Source organism: Oncorhynchus masou, chromosome 13 (assembly GCF_036934945.1).
Source record: "Oncorhynchus masou masou isolate Uvic2021 chromosome 13, UVic_Omas_1.1, whole genome shotgun sequence".
NCBI classification, from domain to species: domain Eukaryota; kingdom Metazoa; phylum Chordata; class Actinopteri; order Salmoniformes; family Salmonidae; genus Oncorhynchus; species Oncorhynchus masou.
In genome coordinates, this window is record NC_088224.1 from 13631509 (window position 1) to 13654213 (window position 22705).

Here is a 22705-nt window from a genome sequence, read left to right on the forward strand (position 1 = left end):
TGGCTATAAAAGCGGTAAGTTCAACACTCAGGAGTCAATGTCATGTCTTTTTTCATAGCCAGAGAGAGAGAGAGAAAGAGAGAGAAAGAGAGAGGCTCTATTACATAAAGTTATCACAGATGCACACTATGTAACACATTATATTAATAATTCTCTAAACATTGGATGTCATTGTCTTTCATACCCGTTGCAATACAAAACATTGAAACGTTGTTAAATATTTGTGTGAAATGTTATACATTGAGAGAGAGAGAGTGAGAGAGACAGAGAGAAAGAGAGAGAGAGAGTTCCAGTGCAGGAATATCTAACATGTAATATCTAACAATTCCCCACAAACTACATAACACACACAAAATCTAATATAATATATATGATTTTATACATAACATTTTGGGGTTATTATATAGGTCCCTAGTCCATTCTCGTTTAACATATAAATACATAAAAAATGTAAAAACATTTTTTAACAATAACCCCTCCTCTCATTCAATATATATATATATATATATATGTTTGTATATAATACCTTATTAAAAAACTTTCCAAATATATACACATTAACATGCATAGTTAGGTATAAAAAAGCATTCTTTAGATTGCAATCGCAACGCACCTTCAGAATTCTCCATGTGTAAAGGATTGCAGGAGTCTATGTCTGTTCAGAGCAGCCTCTGTGTCCTGCCTGAGATATTGTATGGAATTAACTTTAAGGTCTGGGGTGGATAGGCATCTTCTTTGTTGGGATGTTGTGATTGAATGTGACAGTCAATCACAATATCCATTGACTGGATATTTATTTCAATGTAAATTAATTTTTTAAAATCTTTAGTACCAAAATGCATACCTGTAACACGTTTTTATTGAACTATTTTACTGAACTATTCCTTTTTTAGAGAAAAAGTGCGAGGGGGAGGCTCTATGGTCAAACAACACTCCCATCGGTCTCTAAATCACCATCTTCAAGATGTGACCGATTCAGACATTGTCTCTTCCCCGCACGATATCCCGCTCCATCCAGGTTCCGTATGTTTTCTTTTCCTGGATAGATCAACCTTCTTGCCTTTAGGCCCAGGTTCGGTCTTAAGGATAGAATAGCCCATCGATGGAAATGTTCACGATATTGGAAAAGATTTTTCAGTTGTTTCATCATGTCAAGGACTTTATGATAATCTCCCCACCTGAAGCTAAAGAATCTAAAGACAGGCACTAAATAGTTGACCTCCGTGCAGCTTTTGAAAATACATACGAACTAACGGATTTGAACTATTGAATTCGGCACAACCTAAAATTGTCACATTGGATTCTGGACTATATGCCACTGAAGAGATTCTTATGGCTTTCAAATCATCTCACCCGCAGACTTCCTCTTCCAATGCGTACCCCAGGAGGGTTGCCCCACTCAGGGCCTGTTCAATCTGACATAGAGCAAGGCGTATCTTAAGCCATTCTCTCGTTCGCAACGCAAGAGAAAAACTCCCTGTTTTTGGTTGCTAAAGGGTGCTGAGGCAGCTGTTTGTGAAAATATTCACAGTTGAATCGTCTGGTCGGAAAACGTAACCCATATGGCCATTACTCATATCCAGCACTCCATTAAAACAATCAGGGGCGTCACAAAGAATGGCTTCGATGGTTGTCATTGTGTTCTTGACAGGAAGGACACAATATACCCACAATTGGTATAGGAGCCATGTTTTATTTCTTTCTTCTTTAGTTTTCTGGGGTTTATCTCTCAAGGTTTCTTGTCGCTCATAGTGTTCACACCTCTTTACTTATACTGACGAATACCCTGTTTCATATACAACAGCCAGGCCATAAGTTCACTACAACACTGGCCATACTCTTTCAAATGTTCAAACCCATTCCACAGTTCAACGATGTCACTACACATCAATCATCTTGACAGCTTTAATGTAAACACAGGCTTTAACATAAACAGATGTGCTATCGGGTTACATAAACACTCACTCGATAGCGTGAGAACTTCCGGACAGGATGTACATATATGGGCATAAACACGTGAACCATAAAATACCTCAATCACTTTTTGACCCGTGCCGAATACTGTATTCTCTCTATTGTCCCCATGACATTCCCAAACTCTCCCCATGACATTCCCAAACTCTCCCCATGACATTCCCAAACTCTCCCCATGACATCCCCAAACTCTCCCCATGACATCCCCAAACTCTCCCCATGACATCCCCAAACTCTCCCCATAACATCCCCAAACTCTCCCCATAACATCCCCAAACTCTCCCCATAACATCCCCAAACTCTCCCCATGACATCCCCAAACTCTCCCCATGACATCCCCAAACTCTCCCCATGACATCCCCAAACTCTCCCCATGACATCCCCAAACTCTCCCATGACATCCCCAAACTCTCCCATGACATCCCCAAACTCTCCCATGACATTCCCAAACTCTCCCATGACATTCCCAAACTCTCCCATGACATTCCCAAACTCTCCCAATGACATTCCCAAAACTCTCCCATGACATTCCCAAAACTCTCCCATGACATTCCCAAAACTCTCCACATTATGTCCCCAGGCTAGTCCTTTTACTGTATGTCCCCAAAAGGGAAAGGGGGATTCCTCGTCAGTGGGTTAACTGCCTTGCTCAGGGGCAGACAGACATATTTTTACATGGTCAGCTTGGGGACCTTTCGGTTACTAGCCCAAAGCTCCTACCCGTCAGGCTACCTGCCGCCTCATTAACATCCCCTCTTCTCATAACGTTCCCATCTCCAGGCTAGTCTCACCTTCTCTTTGTGGATGGATGGATGGATGAATGGCAATGAATTAATGAATGGCTGGATGGATAAATGAATGAATGAATGAATGAATGAATACATTAATGATCGTTTGATGCCATCTGGCCATGCTGATAGGAAAGGCACAGGTAAAACCACAAAGAGCTTACAGAGGACTTGGTATGCAAATTAGATTGTTGAAGTTACAACTATAGAGGAAAGATCCGGAGTTCTCCATCACATTCCCTTCAGGAAAGACCCGGAGTTCTCCATCACATTCCCTTCAGGAAAGATCCGGAGTTCTCCATCACATTCCCTTCAGGAAAGATCCGGAGTTCTCCATCACATTCCCTTCAGGAAAGATCCGGAGTTCTCCATCACATTCCCTTCAGGAAAGATCCGGAGTTCTCCATCACATTCCCTTCAGGAAAGATCCGGAGTTCTAAATCACATTCCCTTCAGGAAAGACCCGGAGTTCTCCATCACATTCCCTTCAGGAAAGACCCGGAGTTCTCCATCACATTCCCTTCAGGAAAGATCCGGAGTTCTCCATCACATTCCCTTCAGGAAAGACCCGGAGTTCTCCATCACATTCCCTTCAGGAAAGACCCGGAGTTCTCCATCACATTCCCTTCAGGAAAGACCCGGAGTTCTCCATCACATTCCCTTCAGGAAAGATCCGGAGTTCTCCATCACATTCCCCTCAGGAAAGATCCGGAGTTCTCCATCACATTCCCCTCAGGAAAGATCCAGAGTTCTCCATCACATTCCCCTCAGGAAAGATCCGGAGTTCTCCATCACATTCCCTTCAGGAAAGATCCGGAGTTCTCCATCATATTCCCTTCATTTGTTTATTTAGCACAGACAGTTGAAATAGGCACAGCCAGAGAGTCAGCCAGGGAAACAGATTCACTATGATGTATGTTCTGAGGTGGAGCAGGCTGCTGCACATGTCCAGCTGTCCACTGATTTCAGTCATTTACAACATTAACAATGTCTACACTATATTTCTGATCAATTTGATGTTATTTTAATGGACAAAAAAAATAGCTTTTCTTTCAAAAACAAGGACATTTCTAAGTGACCCCAGCCCAATAACATACATGTACTTGGACAGCCCAATAACATACATGTACTTGGACAGGCCAATAACATACATGTACTTGGACAGGCCAATAACATACATGTACTTGGACAGGCCAATAACATACATGTACTTGGACAGGCCAATAACATACATGTACTTGGACAGCCCAATAACATACATGTACTTGGACAGCCCAATAACATACATGTACTTGGACAGCCCAATAACATACCCCAGAACAGTTTCTCTCTGTACTTAAACTGCTCTATCTTGAAAATTAGGCTGCTGACACGCATCTTAATAACATTGGACTAACAAACAAAGTTCATAGTAGAATATCCTTTTTTGAACGAGGTATCCCTTTAAGAATTTGAGGGAACTATCCCTTTAAAAAAATACAAAAACTTATTGTTGACGCACAAATACAAAGACACAAATCATGAGCATTGTCCCCCGCAAGATATCAGACTGTTCCTTGTACTGTACCACTCTGGTCACTGCAGTGATTTCTGCGTCATACTCGATCAGTCTTGATGACGTGACACTCCAAAACCAAGAAATAAAGTGACATGCATGTGAAAACAGAAAGGTAAAATGCAAACTGGAAATAGAATGTGAAATACACTATTTTTTATTTATGAGTTTATGCTGACATTTCTATAATAGGGAACGGATAGGTAGAGTGTCACAAAAGGATCCTATGGGGGCATAAGATCTATGACAAAAAAGTTGGTAGGGAATCCTTGTAGGTAAAACATTTCTATAATAGAACAACGATCAGTGTACTATTTATATAATAGAAACGCTATCCCATCCTCTGGTCCCGTGTGGCTGTCAGCACGACGCTTGCAACGGCAGAATTGTAGGTTTGATTCCCGCCGGGACCACCAATATGAAAATGTAGGCACGGATGACTGTGAGTCGCTTGGATAAAAGACTCTGCGAAATGGCGTAAATTATTATTATTATCATCATGTGTCTGTCATTGTCATCCATAGAGATAGATAGAGATCTCTAGATGGATATAACACGTTTTAGCATGGACATTGCCATTGTGGGCTTCCCCCATTTTAAAGTAGTCAACTAAGTGGGGATTCCTATGGGTTGGGAGTGATCAGCCAATACATCAGAGCATTGCGTTCTTCTTCAAATTGGGTTGCATATGGTTGCAAATAGCTTTAGGGTATATAGCCGCCATCTAGTGGCCACAATACATGAATACCACAAGATTTGGTTCAGGACTCCAGCACTGCAGGTGGTGGTAAATCACCAATATTAGCTTCATGTTTTTTCACATACAAAATAAAAAAACACTTGACTACTACTTTAAAATGGAGATAGCCTCAATGGTGCTGCCTGTGCTGTCACAGACAACCTAATGGCACAGACACAAAGATTAGATTTCTGTCCATCTTTATGTTCTCACCTTGTTGCCCTGGCTCACACAGCACTGGGCCTCCTCACAGCTTCTCTCATTCGGACACATAGGTGAGGATCTCCTCCACCACATGGGCGTGACAGTGTCGCACAGCGACACGGTGAGGGTTCTCTCCAGCCTATCACACACACACACACACACAAAACGTGGTGTATTATATGTCAATGTTACACTGGTATGACACAGTAAAGCAGTGTTCTACTTTACCTAATATCTCCTGGTGAGGTCACTTCCCTCCTCTATCAGGGCTCTTATCATCTGCAGTCCTCCATGGTGAGCCGCAACATGCATCGCTGTCTCCCCAATCTGACAGAAAGAGAGAGAGAAAAGAGAGAGAGGCAGAAACACAGACGGAGAAGCTGAAAGTTAATGTGGAACACACTCAAACAGCCTTGCTTTCAGATTCTGATATGCCCACTCAGTGAAGGGAGAGCTCCAACCTCGTGCTCTGCGTTGACATCAGCCCCGCTCTTCGGCAGCATCTCAGCCACCTTTCCTCCTCCTTCCCCCTGGCAGTGATGTTTATCGGGGTCTCCTGGGCCTACATTAACTGCTGTGTTACAAAAGGCATGTTACTTACCATCATGTCAAATATACCACTATACCATCATGTCTCACCTTGCCTCCATATGACACAACACCTTGACTCCATATACACAACAATTATAGGTGGGGATACATTCAATTAAAAGTAAGGATCATATGCACACATCTAAGGAGTAAACTCATTATTTTTTTCAGTACAATACAGTGGATTTTAAAGTGGTGATATTTGCCATGTCTTCAATCTAAGCCTACTAGAAAGTGTGTGCCCTCAGGCCCGGAGGCAAGCTAAAGTCATTCCTCTACCAAGAATAGTAAAACACCCTTTACTGGCTCAAAAAGCCGACCAATCAGCCTGTTACCAACCCTTAGACTTTTGGTAAAAATGGTGATTGAAAATAAAAGAGAGCCGCACACTCTAGGAGCTCAGATGCAAACATTTAATTACCAACGTTTCGACAGCCAAGCTGTCTTCATCAGGGTATAATCACAAACACTGCGGGATGACTCGTTTATATAGTGTCAAAAGACACAGGTGTCTGTAATCATGGCCAAGAGTGGCCTAATATAATTGGTTAATAATCAAATATTAAAATGTCATACAAAGAACAGCATACAAACAACAAATGGATAGCATATGATCATAGATTAATTTGACTACACAAGTTTACAAACAATTACAATGGCAAAGGCACAACAATCACAAGAATGGCTTCAGATCAAAGTCTACGTTGAGACCGAAGGGAGCAAGGGTCTTTAAATTAAAGATCCAGGCAGCCTCTCGTTTTCACAATAAATTATCAAGGTCACCCCCTCTCCTAGGGAGGGTGACATGTTCAATGCCAATATAACGCAGAGACGAAATCGAGTGGCCTGCCTCCAAGAAGTGGGCCGCAACTGGATAAGTAAAGTTTTTACACCTAATGGTGCTATGATGCTCTGGGATACGTACTTTTAATTCGCGCTTTGTTTTACCGACATCATTTTTACCACAAGGACAAGTTATAAGATAAATAACTGCCTTAGTGGAGCACGTAATAACACCTTTTATTGGGATCGATTTCCCTGTTTGGGGGTGTTTGAAGGATCTACATTTATAAGTGCCATTGCATTGAGCACAGCCATTACATTTGTAATTTCCATCCCGTAGGGGCGCAAATAGACGTTGTTCAGGAATATCTTGGGGTGGTAAATCAGAGTTTACCAATTGGTCTCTGAGATTTCTGCCCCATTTTCTTCTGCAACGTGACCCTAATGAACTACCTTCCAGTGCATGCATTGTAACATTGGCTGAAATAGTACTCACGCATAACTATTTAATGTACTCACGCATAACCATGCCTTCCGCCTGGCTACTCCAACCTCAGCCAACAGCTCCGCCCCCACCGCAGCTTCTCGCCCAAGCCCTTCCAGGTTCTCCTTTACCCAAATCCAGATAGCAGATGTTCTGAAAGAGCTGCAAAACCTGGACCCGTACAAATCAGCTGGGCTTGACAATCTGGACCCTCTATTTCTGAAACTATTCGCCGCCATTGTCGCAACCCCTATTACCAGCCTGTTCAACCTCTCTTTCATATCGTCTGAGATCCCCAAGGATTGGAAAGCTGCCGCAGTCATCCCCCTCTTCAAAGGGGGAGACACCCTGGACCCAAAGTGTTACAGACCTATATCCATCCTGCCCTGCCTATCTAAGGTCTTCGAAATCCAAGTCAACAAACAGGTCACTGACCATCTCGAATCCCACCGTACCTTCTCCGCTGTGCAATCTGGTTTCCGAGCCGGTCACCGGTGCACCTCAGCCACACTCAAGGTACTAAACGACATCATAACCGCCATCGATAAAAGACAGTACTGTGCAGCCGTCTTCATCGACCTTGCCAAGGCTTTCGACTCTGTCAATCACCATATTCTTATCGGCAGACTCAGTAGCCTCGGTTTTTCGGATGACTGCCTTGCCTGGTTCACCAATTACTTTGCAGACAGAGTTCAGTGTGTCAAATCGGAGGGCAAGCTGTCCGGTCCTCTGGCAGTCTCTATGGGGGTGCCACAGGGTTCAATTCTCGGGCCGACTCTTTTCTCTGTATATATCAATGATGTTGCTCTTGCTGCGGGCGATTCCCTGATCCATCTCTACGCAGACGACACCATTCTATATACTTCCGGCCCGTCCTTGGACACTGTGCTATCTAACCTCCAAACGAGCTTCAATGCCATACAACACTCCTTCCGTGGCCTCCAACTGCTCTTAAACGCTAGTAAAACCAAATGCATGCTTTTCAACCGATCGCTGCCTGCACCCGCATGCCCGACGAGCATCACCACCCTGGATGGTTCCGACCTTGAATATGTGGACACCTATAAGTATGTGGACACCTATAAGTAATGCAGTGCAGAACAGAATGCTATGGTCAAGGCAGAATCAGATCAGGTTTGATTACTCACGCCTGTGATAGTCTTCCTGTTTGCAAAGGGAAATAATACTCTGCCTTTCTGGATGTCTACGGTGGTCCCGTTCTCAATAAGGCCTCTGGCCATCTCCGGGTCCTTCCTTCGGCAGCAGACATGGAGAGCGACATCTCCACTCCCAGGAAGCACAGCCCCACTTTGTTGTATAGTGTCTATTTAGAAGCCTAGTCCCAGATTTCGTTGTGCTGTATTGCCAACTTCTATGGTCATTGTCATGCCAAAGAATATATGAGTTGCCAATAAAAGCACAAAGACATGTTGGACCAGGCTATTTATACAGTATTTTTAGATCAGATTTTGCAGTGTGGACACCACAACAATATATACTCCTCCAAATCAAAGAGAAATGGACAGCCAGCTCTACTCTTGCCCTCCCTTCGAGGCCAGCATGTTGCTGCCATATGTAATGCGTAAAAAAAAATACATTTGAATAGTGAACATAATTATATTACAATCATTGTGCGTCGCGTCATAACCACGATAATAGAAAGGCCTGTAAACCCCTGGAGGTGGAGCCCACAACACAACCCTTAGACATATGGCCCAGGAAATCACCCCAACAAGATTTGATAAAAAACTGAAAAACACACAAAAGATATTAAAAACCTTAAAAATACAAATGGTTTGGGGAGATAGACAGATGTTCCTTTAAAATGGGGCAGTTTTTCTGTAAGGGATCAGATCACCTATTATCCAATTCTCAACATGACTTATTATGTGGCTAGCAACAATTGGAAACGTAATTGCACTTCGGTTTTTATTACTGAGTCATGGTTCAATCTGTCACAGAGAGCAGTTTCATAGTGCCACTACAGCATGAAGGGAGGGAAGGAATAACATGTTATGTGACATTGTATACATACTAGACTGGTGTTATGTGACATGTTATACACACTAGACTGGTGTTATGTGACATGTTATACATACTAGACTGGTGTTATGTGACATGTTATACATACTAAACTGGTGTTATGTGACATAATGTTATACAGTACATACTAGACTGGTGTTATGTGACATGTTATACATACTAGACTGGTGTTACGTGACATAATATTATACACTACATACTAGACTGGTGTTATGTGACATGTTATACATACTAGACTGGTGTTATGTGACATGTTATACATACTAGACTGGTGTTATGTGACATGTTATACATACTAGACTGGTGTTATGTGACATGTTATACATACTAAACTGGTGTTATGTGACATGTTATACATACCAGACTGGTGTTATGTGACATGTTATACATACTAGACTGGTGTTATGTGACATGTTATACATACTAGACTGGTGTTATGTGACATGTTATACTTACCAGACTGGTGTTATGTGACATGTTATACATACTAGACTGGTGTTATGTGACATGTTATACATACTAGACTGGTGTTATGTGACATGTTATACATACTAGACTGGTGTTATGTGACATGTTATACATACTACACTGGTGTTATGTGACATGTTATACATACTAGACTGGTGTTACGTGACATAATATTATACACTACATACTAGACTGGTGTTATGTGACATGTTATACATACCAGACTGGTGTTATGTGACATGTTATACATACTAGACTGGTGTTATGTGACATAATATTATACACTACATACTAGACTGGTGTTATGTGACATGTTATACATACTAGACTGGTGTTATGTGACATGTTATACATACTAGACTGGTGTTGACTGTATCATTTGGGGTGGCAGTGTAGCCTAAACTGGTTAGAGCATTGGACTTGTAACCGAAAGGTTGTGAAGTTCAAATCCCTGGTGTTAGCTGACAAGGTACAAAATCTGTGTTCTGCCCCTGAACAGGCAGTTAACCCACTGTTCCTAGGCCGTCATTGTAAATAAGAATTTGTTCTTAACTGACTTGCCTAGTAAAATAAATGTAAAAAAAAAAAAAACTGTATCATTTCAGTCAGTCGTTTTGAAAGTGGAGCTGAAGAGCCGTAAGTGGTCTCTGTTTTTTTGTGTAGTATGTCATGAAATTGTCTACTACATTATCCATTTTGTATGATATGTTACGTCCTACTATGTTTTTATTTTTTGGGAAATGTACAATTTGTATGATATATTATGAATCCAATTCATACTATATGTTACTAATGTTGTGCTTAAGTTCCTGGAGTGCATCTTTAATATCAAATTAATTGTCAACCATTTTTGATTTACGTAACTGTCCATTAATTGACTAGTTACTACACAGATTTCCTATCCAGAGCTATTAAGTTATTTTAAAACCCTAACTCATACTTTATGTATCAATAACATATTATTAATAATGCTACAGTATAGCTGTTATTCATAAATCAAACACTTTGCTGGGCCCATGCAACCCCAGACACCTTTGTTGGCTCTTCCTGTTTTCTGAGCCCTAAGCTGAGGCTCGGCTAGAGTTCTAAGGAGCTCCTTAACGATTCCAACATGCCTGGCTTCGACAGCTAGGAGCAGTGGAATGCAGCCATCCTGGACACAGACACAAAGAGATGGAAACAATGACTGTGATCTGCAACCTAGCGCAGCCAAGAGCCAGAGAATCTCTTCAGGGTAAAGATAATATACTGTGAAAGTCAGTGTGTCTGTCCCAAATGGCACCATAGGGCTCTGGTCAAAAGTAGTGCACTTTATAGGGAATAGGATGCCATTTGTTATTGCTGGTCATCTATGAACATTTGAACATCTTGGCCGTGTTCTGTTATAATCTCCACCCGGCACAACCAGAAGAGGACTGGCCACCCCTCATAGCCTGGTTCCTCTCTAGGTTTCTTCCTAAGTTCTGGCCTTTCTAGGGAGTCGTTCCTAGCCACTGTGCTTCAACACCTGCATTGCTTGCTGTCTGGGGTTTTAGGCTCTGGGTTTCTGTACAGCACTTTGTGACATCAGCCGATGTAAGAAGGGCTTTATAAATACATTAAATACACCCCCCCCCCAGCAAGAGAAGGAGATTGGATTTTTCTGTGCATCAACCAGTGGAGGCTGCTGAGCGGAGGACAACTCATAATAATGGCTGGAACAGAACATATGTGATGGCATCAAACACATGGAAAGTATTCGATACCATTCCAGTAATTCCGCTCCAGCCATTACCACGAACCCCGGCCACCTCCTGTGACATCAGCTAGTGAGACGTCCACTTGTAACGGTCGTCGTATGAAGGAGAAGAGGACCAAGGTGCAGCGTTGTATATGTTCATATTTATTAGAATGAACACGGAAATAACAAAAATACCAAAGAGAAACGACCGACAACAGTTCTGGCTGGTGCAGACACACAACAGAAAACAGTTCTGGCTGGTGCAGACACACAACAGAAAACAGAAAATAATCACCCACCAAACACAATAGAAAACAGGCTACCTAAATATGGTTCTCAATCAGGGACAACGATTGACAGCTGCCTCTGATTGAGAACCATACCAGGCCAAACACAGAAATAGCAAATTCATAGAAAAACTAACATAGACAACCCACCCAACTCACGCCCTGACCATACTAAAACAAAGACATAACAAAAATAACTAAGGTCAGAACGTGAAGGGAGGGAGAACTGGTATTTTTTAATTAGCCAGTGTACAAATTAGCTGTTGATGTTGCTGTTGCTTTTCATAATGAGATGCTGAGCGATGTTGTTGATGTTTATTCCCTCTTGTATAGTGTATTGAGACTCTGTGACGATGTACTTTTGAATTCGCTTGACTTGTTCAAATGGCCTAGGCTGGTCTGGCGTTCGAAGCTGCTGCCTCCGGAAAATATCACTGCAGCATGGGTTGGAATCCGGCCCACTGCTATTTCAGCACACTCTCTCCTCCATCTTTCCTCTACCTTTTACTATACTACATGACCACACTACATGACCAAAAAAGTATGTGGACACCTGCTCGTCAAACATCTAATTCCAAAGTCATGGGCATTAATGTGGAATTGGACCCTCCTTTTGCTGCTATAACAGCCTCCACTCTTCTGGGAAGGCTTTCCACTAGATGTTGGAACATTGCTGCAGGGATGGGGTTGAGGTCAGGGCTCTGCAGGCCAGTGAAGTTCTTCCACACTGATCTCGACCAGCCATTTCTGTATGATCCTCGCTTTGTGCACAGGGGCAATGTCATGCTGAAACAGGAAAGGGGCTTCCCCAAACTGTTGGCACAATGTTGGAAGCACAGAATCATCTAGAATGTCATTGTATGCTGTAGTGTTAAGATTTCCCTTCAATAGACCTAAGAGCCCTAGCCAAACCATTAAAAAAAAACAGCCCCAGACCATTATCCCTCCTCCATCAAACTAAATAATTTTGATTGATTGATTGATGGTTACATAGCCCGTGCATTGCATATACAGCACAGTCTGTTATAGCAGTCATTCAAGACCACACAGCAATACATTTGATTGACAGATGAGATGAAGTGAGAAGTGATGGATGAGAGGGAGAAGAAGAGTGCGTCCCACTGCGGTATCATGTGGCAGATACCCTACATTGCTTGGTACGAGCCAGGCCTCTTTGCTGGAGAATTTAAGCAGTGTGTGGATGGTACCGAAGGATGTGGTGGCTCGGGGGGCAGCAATGTGGAGATTCATCTGGTACTTGGGCTATTATACCGAAGAGAAAAGGGCCGAACGGGGGATACGGTTTGGTCAGGAATGGGTTTTGTGATGTAGCCAATAAAGTCCATGTCCGATATACGTCTGACTATAACATTTGTCCACTTGATTCGTTATTTATTTATCTAAAACTCAACATCTTGACATTGACATTTTAGCCATTTAGCAGATGCTCTTATCCAGAGCGACTTAGTTAGTGCATTCATTCATGCATTCATCTTAAGATAGCAAGGTGGGACAACCACATATCACATATCACATACAACCACATATCACAGGCATTCTCAATAATGTATAGTAACTTATTTCCTAATTAGTGCACTATATAGGGAATAGGGTGCCATTTTGTACGTAACCAAAATGTCTAGATGGGTAAATAAATGATGTGTCAAATTTCCAAATATTGGACAATCAACTTTTTGGGGCCACATTGCCAAAGATATTATATGCCAAGATACGTATTTCTAAAAGGGAAAATGAACGAAAGTAAGGTGCATAAAAGCTATCCTGCAGTCCTAAAGGAAATGTGGTATATGTTTTGGCCCAGCGTTACTGCGCTGAGCACTAGGCCTACATGCAAAATGAGAATGATAGTATTTACTGCATTCCAATAGCAGAATATATATATTTTAATAGGCAAGTCAGTTAAGAACAAATTCTTATTTTCAATGACGGCCTGGGAACAGTGGGTTAACTGCCTGTTCAGGGGCAGAACGACAGATTTTTAACTTGTCAGCTCGGGGATTTGAACTTGCAACCTTCCGGTTACTAGTCCAACTCTCTAACCACTAGGCTACCCTGCCACTACCAAAGATTAATAATTTATGTGGATACACTGAAAACAAATAAATAGCTACAGGCTTAAATCCAAACTCCTGGGGGATTTTATGCATGGAGAGGAGCAATTACACACCAGTAGGTTCTACCATATGTCATAAGTCAGTAAGGGTTTGCATGGATTGTAGATTTGAGCTGAAGTGGTAACATTAGGGTATAACAGAAACAATAGCCCACAATTATAAACTATAACACATCCAATGAAAATATGTAATTAACTGATCCTGGGAGAAAATGTATCAGAAAAGACAACACTTGGGCTCATACTAAATAGAAACATGACCGGGATCTTACAATGGAGACTATGATACATACACTATAGCTCAATAATGATTCAGAATTCACTATTGTTTCATATGGAAAGCTACAGCTAATTATTTCTTGCTTGATCAACCATCTGAGCAGCAAAGGTCTGTAAAAAGCCCTTTTGATCATATCTTATGGCTGGTAAGAGTCATGGCTACTGCCATTGGAAGCCTCGTATAGCACTTGAGTAACCCTTAAGTCTGGCCTCAGGCTAAACACAATGAATGGCCAACAATTGAAAGCCTTATTCTGTATGAAGAGGACACAGTAAAACACCTGTAGATGTTGATTGACCTTTTTACTATTTTACACACTTATCTGGCGATTCCATCCCTGTCAACTTAATTTGCCTGATGACGTGATAGTGAAGAAAGAGTGTCTCATTTCATACAAGCATATGTTTCCACATTTGCTCTCCTCCCTTCCTCTTCAACTTGATCACCTTTCACCTTTTTGTACAGGAGGTGAAGTGAGGATGGAGGAGAGGACCCAAAGAGTTGAGCCAAACCAATTCATAATCTCCCAAGGAGATGTGCTTCAAAGGTAGGATACTTTTTTCTGGGGTTCCTATAGCCTAAAGCGCTACCAATTAAAAAGTTAATTGAGAACCCAAGGGTAAATGGCTGTAAAACACAGAAAACCCAATTCTGGCTTGTTTGAAAAAGTGAATATAATGCTTTTTTTAAAGTTACATGGCAGGACAAAGTAAACATTATTGTAAAGGCTTTCTTCTGTGGACGAAGGATCGAACCAAAGCGCAGCGTGGTTAGTTTTCAATGTGTTTAATAAAGACAATAAACACTACAACACAACAACTGTGAAAACCCGAAACAGTCCTATCTGGTGCATCAACACAAAGACAGAAGACATCCCACCCACAAAACCGAACACAAAACAGGCTACCTAAATATGGTTCCCAATCAGAGACAATGACTAACACCTGCCTCTGATTGAGAACCATGTCAGGCCAGACATAGAAATGGGAAAACTAGACACACAACATAGAATGCCCACTCAGCTCACCTCCTGACCAATACTAAAACAAAGAAAACACAAAAAAAACTATGGTCAGAATGTGACAATTATAAATTCAAAATAGTAAATGGAGTCATATAAAGCAGTATTGTATGTGGAAGCCGTGAGCAGGGAAGACTAATTTCCTAAACAAGCTTTCACATTTTACCCAATGTAGGAACAATTCCCACTGTCAATAGGCCTAGAGCATTTTCAGATATTCAACTGAGTTTGTCTCAATCTACTTCAATGCTCAAGATTTCATAGATTTGAACTGCCTGGAACACAACAGCTGTACACATGACAATGCCTTTTATAGTGTATGACAGTGTGTTATCCATGTAATAAGGGAGGTTTCAGTGATTATATCACACATTTTGGAGGTTCCTAGTACTGTCCCTGTTCCACGACAATAATAAAATGTGTAAAAAATGTATCCAAAGGTTTAGCATCGGATATATGTCAAATGTTTGTTTCCTCAATCTCATCATTTTGTTTTTCTTCCATCATTCTCATCATTGTGTTGTGTTTCTTCCTCATTCTCATCATTGTGTTGTGTTTCTTCCTCATTCTCATCATTGTGTTGTGTTTCTCATCCGTCATTCTCATCATTCTCATCATTGTGTTGTTTTGATTTCTCATCATGTGGTGTTTCTTCATCATTCTCATCAGCTGTGTGTTTCTTAATCATTCTCATCATTGTGTTGTGTTTCTTCCTCATTCTCATCATTGTGTTGTGTTTCTTCCTCATTCTCATCATTGTGTTGTGTTTCGTCCGTCATTCTCATCATGGTGTTGTGTTTCTTCATCATTCTCAAAATCATTGTGTTGTTTTCTTTGTTTCATCATTGTGTTGTGTTTCTTCCTCATTCTATTCTGTGATGTGTTTCTTCGTCATTTTCATCACTGTGTTGTGTTTCTTCATCATTCTCATGATGAATGTAGAAAATAGTAAAATAAAGAAAAGCACTTGAATGAGTAGGTGTGTCCAAACTTTTGACTGGTACTGTAAATCATTTATTTATTATTTGCGCGTGGCTATAAACTCTGTAATTCCGAAAGTAGCATTCTGATTGTATAATTTGTGCTTCAAGTTTACCAGTCTTTGTAGAAGGTAGAATAAGATGCATATCCACCGCCACAATCCGCACCACTAGTTCAACTTTTCCAACCCTGCCCCTGTGCTTTGTTACCTTGCATTCGGTCGTTTGCCAAAAAAAACAAAACACTTTTCCCTCCAAATCACGAGCTCTGTTGGCTATACATGATGATTATGGAGCCCTGATAGGGCTCAATCTCCTCATCTTGTTTTGTGTTATTATAACAATTTTAACCTTTATCTGGGATTGAAATAAATAATTCGTTTTATTTTATGTCTAATCAAAAACACAATAAGCTCTTTGATGAAACGGAAGAGGTAATTCAGATGTTGCAAAAAATATTGTGGGAGTTAAACGGTGCTACACTGTTGCAGTTATGTTTTTAGAGAGTCCCATTGTGTTACAATGTTGCAGACCCCTTATGACAGACAGCCATGCCAGAGATATTACAGAAAGGAGGAGATAAAAATTATATTGTGCAATTGATGGAGGAATTTATAGACCCCTTTCCAGGACACGACACATTGACTTAAGGTACAGATGCGCACGACTCTTGGCTGCAGAAATAAAGCCATCGCTATCTGCGCCCATTCAACATAGCCAAGATTTACGTTTTTATGAATTCTAAACAAAATATATATTTTTGGGTTCTCATACCCTTTACAATGATGTTTTGATTATTGCTTGAACAGTCACTAAGATTATATGTAGTTGTTATCTTTGCAAAATAACTATTTTGGATGCAGGAATTGTTGGCATAGAATGCTAAAGCCCATTGACATAGGCTGTAACAAAAGCTAGCCAAATAACTATTGTACCGATTGAAAGGTTTTTGAAGTATAATGCAGTTGATTTGCCATGACACAAACATTATATTAAGCAGGACATTCATACAAGCCTGAAAGTACAAGAATAATCCAAAAGTAGTGTGAAATGCACGCATAAACAACATGTAAATAGAGGCTTTTTTGCTGACTTTCTAAGAAATCCCCCATATTCTGCCACCAATTTGCGAGCATCGCCCTCATGTGGCAATCTTTGCAAACACAGAAAGGGGTGTATACCCCACCTCACTACGAGCTGGCTCTATGGAGTTTCCCATCTCCTCAAAAGTGTCTCTGGCCCCGCTAAAGCGTTGTGTTTCCATGGTAGCTGATACGAGTCAACAATGAAGTCCGCTGTGATAAGGGGGCCGCCTGACATTTTATAGCAACTCAACAACACAAAAGGGTAAAAGGCGAACAAGTGCATGGTTTATATTGCCGGTACAGACGGTGGTGCCGGACGGCAATTACTTTAGTAACATTTCTGAAGGTACTTTTCATAGAAGACGCGTATCTTTTGGGGCGTTTTGCGAGACAGAAGGAAGCACCATTATTGTGTGCCACACGGAACTTGGGAGTTGAAGCGTAAGCTAAATCAATTAGCTGAACTAAAGTAACGTTAGCAACAAGTAACAACACATGCGCATGAGACTGCGTTATAAACGCACAGAAAATGTTTAAAAACACATTCCAAAGTGGATTCCTATCTATATTGTATAGCATTGGGAGCAAACCTCTTCAGATATGGGATAAAAAGGTAAGCAACGATTTACACAAGCTTACGCATGAATTTGCTTGCTAATTTGACAAGGCTAGCTTTATTGCAGGGCTTGGTATGGTGGTGAGCTCCAGAGAGCAAGTAGCTAACTTTAGCCATATAACTAGCTAGATAACCAGTTTGCGCAGTATAAATGCAGTATAAATGCAGTATAAATCTAGAATTTAACTAACGTTACTAAAAGTTAGTAGCTAGCTGATTTGTTGTCCTCATAAACTGTCCAGTGTCTAGCTAGCATTAGGGCATGTCATGCTGTAAGCTTTGTTTTAACTGCGATTTGAAGGCTACTGTGTTATCATGCCACTGTCATAATCAGGCCTTTAGTTAGCTAGCTAACGTCAGTTTATTAGCTAGGTTAGATACCCATTAGTTAATCAGAGTTTGCCTAATCTTCCTGAGTTCACATTAAATAAAACACATTTCTTAAGTAATAGTACACGCTAGCTTACCCATTTCAAAATGTTGCTTGTGCAATAGGTCAGGAACGGCCACATAAAACGGATTACAGACAATGACATCCAGTCGCTGGTGCTTGAAGTGGAGGGAACAAATGTCAGGTAAGCTTGTTCTATGTTCACTAGCCTGTTTTCTCTTACTCGGACAACCACATCTAACCGTTTCTCTTCAAATTCAACAGCACAACTTACATCACATGTCCAGCAGACCCAAAGAAGACACTTGGCATCAAACTACCTTTCTTGGTTATGATCATCAAGAACTTGAAGAAGTATTTCACCTTTGAAGTCCAGGTAGGTTATCATCAAAGTCAACAATCAGATCCATTGCATATGTATACAAAGAAAGCTGTACAATATGTACAACATGTAAAGCAATTCTTTATACAACAATGCCTGATTGACACCATAATGGCTGATCCGTACTGCACTGGCTCGTTTAAATTCTATTCATATTCTTCTTTACAGTGTGGTTCCAGCTACAATGGTGGATGCGTAACCAGGCCAGTCCAGTACAGCTCGCTTCGGTTTGGCTCAGTGGTGTGAAAAGGGTACAAGTGATCAGTTTGACTGAGCTTAGCTCTCCCTTTCCAATCGCAGGTGTTGGATGACAAGAATGTGAGGAGGCGGTTCCGGGCCAGTAACTACCAGAGCACCACGCGGGTAAAACCCTTCATCTGTACCATGCCCATGAGGCTGGACGATGGCTGGAACCAGATCCAGTTCAACCTGTCTGACTTCACACGGCGGGCCTACGGCACCAACTACATTGAGACACTCCGTGTGCAGGTCAGTCAGAAAGGCTCATGGACCAGGGTCATGGTCCAAGATACACTATACAGATCTCTTACCTAGCCTGGTCACAGGTCTGTTTGTGCTGCCTTGCCAACTACTGTGGTCATTGGCATGCCAAGTTCGGTGACCATAGGGGTTGGCAAGACAATACTGGCAGACCTGGGACCAGGCTATCTCTTACGTGAAACTATCAGTTAGGATATGTTTGGAATAAGATTAAATGGAACATTGCATTACCTTGCCTGTATTTTACACGCAGTATATACACACAGCCAGTCAGTAAAGTAAAGGCTAGCTTTTTCAAACAGAAATTTGCATCTTGTAGCTCTAACTCCAGTTTTGGGACACTGTAAAGTCCATGGAGAATAAGAGCACCTCCTCCCAGCTGCCCACTGCACTGAGGCTAGGTAACACTGTCACCACTGATAAATCCACGATAATCGAGAATTTCAAGAAGCATTCCTCTACGGTTGGCCATGCTTTCCTCCTGGCTACCCCAACCCCTGCCAACAGCTCTGCACCCCTGCAGCTACTTGCCCAAGCCTCCCCAGCTTCTCTATCACCCAAATCCAGATAGCAGATGTTCTGAAAGAGCTGCAAAACCTGGACCCGTACAAATCAGCTGGACCCTCTTTCTAAAATTATACGCCACCATTGTTGCAACTCCTATTACCAGTCTGTTCAACCTCTCTTTCGTATCATCCGAGATCCATAAAGATTGGAAAGCTGCCGCGGTCACATCCCTCTTCAAAGGGGGTGACACTCTAGACCCAAACTGTTATAGACCTGTATCCATCCTGCCCTGCCTTTCTAAAGTCTTCGAAAGCCAAGTTAATAAACAGATCACTGACCATTTCGAATCCCACCGTACCTTCTCCGCTGTGCAATCTGGTTTCCGAGCTGGTCACGGGTGCACCTCAGCCACGTTCAAGGTACTAAACGATATCATAACCGCCATCGATAAAAGACAGTACTGTGCAGCTGTCTTCATCGACCTGGCCAAGGCTTTCGACTCTGTCAATCACCGTATCTTTATCGGCAGACTCAACAGCCTTGGTTTCTCAAATGACTACCTCGCCTCAAATGACTATCTGGCCCTTCTTTGGACACTGTGTTAAGTAACCTCCAAACAAGCTTCAATGCCATACAACACTCCTCCCATGGCCTCCCAACTGGTCTTAAATGCTAGTAAAACCAAATGCATGCTTTTCAACCGTTCGCTGCCCGCCCGACGAGCATCACTCCTCTGGACGGTTCTGACTTAGAATATGCGGACAACTACAAATACCTAGGTGTCTGGCTAGACTGTAAACTCACCTTCCAGACTCATAGACTCTAACCACTAGGCAGGGTAGCCTAGTGGTTAGAGCGTTGGACTAGTAACCGGAAGGTTGCGAGTTCAAACCCCCAAGCTGACAAGGTACAAATCTGTCCTTCTGCCCCTGAACAGGCAGTTAACCCACTGTTCCCAGGCCGTCATTGAAAATAAGAATTTGTTCTTAACTGACTTGCCTGGTTAAATAAAGGTAAAATTAAAAAAATAAATTTTATCTCCAATCCAAAATTAAATCGAGTATCGGCTTCCTATTTCGCAACAAAGCCTCCTTCACTCACTCCGCCAAACATAACCCTCGTAAAACTGACTGTCCTACTGATCCTCGACTTCGGTGATGTCATTTACAAAATAGCTTCCAATACGCTACTCAGCAAATTGGATCACAGTGCCATCTGTTTTGTCACCAAAGCCCGTTATACCACCCACCACTGCGACCTGTATGCTCTCGTCGGCTGGCCCTCGCTACATATTCGTCGCCAGACCCACTGGCTCCAGGTCATCTATAGGTCTATGCTAGGTAAAGCTCCACCTTATCTCAGCTCACTGGTCACGATAACAACACCCACCCAAGGCACGAGCTCCAGCAGGTATATCTCACTGGTCGTCCCCAAAGCCAACACCTCGATTGGCCGCCTTTCCTTCCAGTTCTCTGCTGCCAGTGACTGGAACAGATTGCAAAAATTGCTGAAGCTGGAGACTTATATTTTCCTCACTATCTTTAAACATCAGCATACCGATGGATGGGCTATTTACAGCAAATCTACCTACCTCATCCCCATATTGTTTTTATGTACTTTTCTGCTCTTTTGCAAACCAGTATTTCTACTTGCACATCATCATCTGTTCATCTCTCACTCCAGTGTTAATTTGCTAAACTGTAATTACTTCGCTACTATGGCCTATTTATTGCCTTACCACCTCACGCCATTTGCACACACTATATAGACTTTTTTCTCTATTTTATTGACTGTATGCTTGTTTATTCCATGTGTCACACTGCTTTGCTTTATCTTGGCCAGGTCGCAGTTGTAAATGAGAACTTGTTCTCAACTAGCCTACCAGGTTAAATAAAGGTCAAATACATTTAAAAAAAGACATGTTTTGTTCCAGATCCATGCAAACTGCCGCATCCGGAGAGTGTACTTCTCTGACCGACTGTACTCAGAGGATGAGCTCCCTGCAGAGTTCAAACTGTATTTACCCGTACAGAACAAAGCAAAGGTGAGCACAAATGTCAATTTCAAGATGCATTTAACATTTTGTCATAATGTAGGCCTACAGCCAATGTTTCCTAAAAGAAATTCCGGCACTGAGCTAATTTTAGGTCTGCTGAGCACCAACTTGAGCGAAAATTCTGTGTCACATCTGGCGTGCGTTTACTGTGAACACTGAGGCCTGCTTAAATTAGTTTGCTACTGTGGATATTTGATTATAATGTTGGCCTACCAGAGTGGCCTATCATCAAAAGCAATGGAGAAAATGCATCCTATAACATTTTAACATGGAACTAACTATTGAATAATAGTTCTGATACAGCCTACAGTAGCAGTGTGATGCTTATTGGCTACCTATCTTATTTATACAGCACTGCCCCTTCAAGACATAAGAAAGCTTTTACCTGACTCGCTTTTCAAAGTTGGCTAGAAATGTACACATTTTGTGCTTTTGTTGGAAGCCATCACTCCTCCATTGCTGACTAGCTATAACTGGGCTAATAACTAGGAAAAAATATCTTGCTTTGATCTCAAAACAAGCACATCTATTCACGACCGCTCGTGCCTGTCAATGCAATAGAATCCTCCCTGCCTAAAACTAAATCTGACTGAGTCGTGCATAGTTCATTTTGTTTCCGTATGTTGCATTTTAAAGGGGGCTAATAATATGTTGACTCGAACACAGAGTGAACTTAACTGTCAACGTTTCAATCTCGTGCGTCTTCGCGGGCTGGTATTTCTTCTGGACTGCATGGGGAGGGAACATTGACTAGTCTGCACACCAAATAGCACCAAATTCCCTTTAGTGCACTACTTTTGAGCAGGGTCCATATGCATCTCAAAGAATGATCTGTTGAAGAAAAGTACAATATGGATTGCAGTTCTTGTAGCTAATTGACATGTTTGTCTTCTGTATTTTTTTATAGCAGTAGGGCAGCTGAATCGATCCTCCTCCATATCTGCAGATTGTCTGAATTTGTAATGTTTGTTTTTCTTTCATATTTTGGAACCATGTGATTGTTTCCTAAATTCTTGTTTCTCTGCACAATAAACATTGTTTAGCATAAAAAAAATCAGCAAATTCCAAGTGGAACCTTCAATTAATGTACATAGTAAACTCATGATTATTACATTA

General features: G+C 41.7%; 1 protein-coding gene and 1 long non-coding RNA gene across 3 annotated transcripts; one reads left to right on the plus strand and one right to left on the minus strand.

The window, feature by feature from the left end:
- Positions 1-4469: 4469 nt before the first annotated feature.
- LOC135551759 (uncharacterized) lies at positions 4470-18308 on the minus strand. The gene is made up of 4 exons (XR_010457367.1): positions 18220-18308; positions 5722-5834; positions 5270-5587; positions 4470-4782 (listed from the first exon to the last, which is right to left on the minus strand). It is a non-coding gene; the product is annotated as an uncharacterized LOC135551759 (long non-coding RNA).
- On the plus strand, positions 17237-22643 carry LOC135551758 (cilia- and flagella-associated protein 20). Of its 2 annotated transcripts, none has more exons than XM_064982970.1 (6): positions 17237-17749; positions 18248-18327; positions 18408-18519; positions 18826-19014; positions 21467-21577; positions 22500-22643. In XM_064982970.1, exons 1-6 carry the CDS (start codon positions 17666-17668, stop codon positions 22500-22502), a joined length of 579 nt encoding a protein of 192 aa, XP_064839042.1. In that variant the 5' UTR covers positions 17237-17665; the 3' UTR covers positions 22503-22643. The 2 variants fall into 2 exon arrangements, with proteins under 2 accessions (XP_064839042.1, XP_064839041.1); XM_064982969.1 differs by having other exon boundaries at positions 17238-17749; positions 22497-22643.
- The last annotated feature ends 62 nt before the right edge of the window (positions 22644-22705 follow it).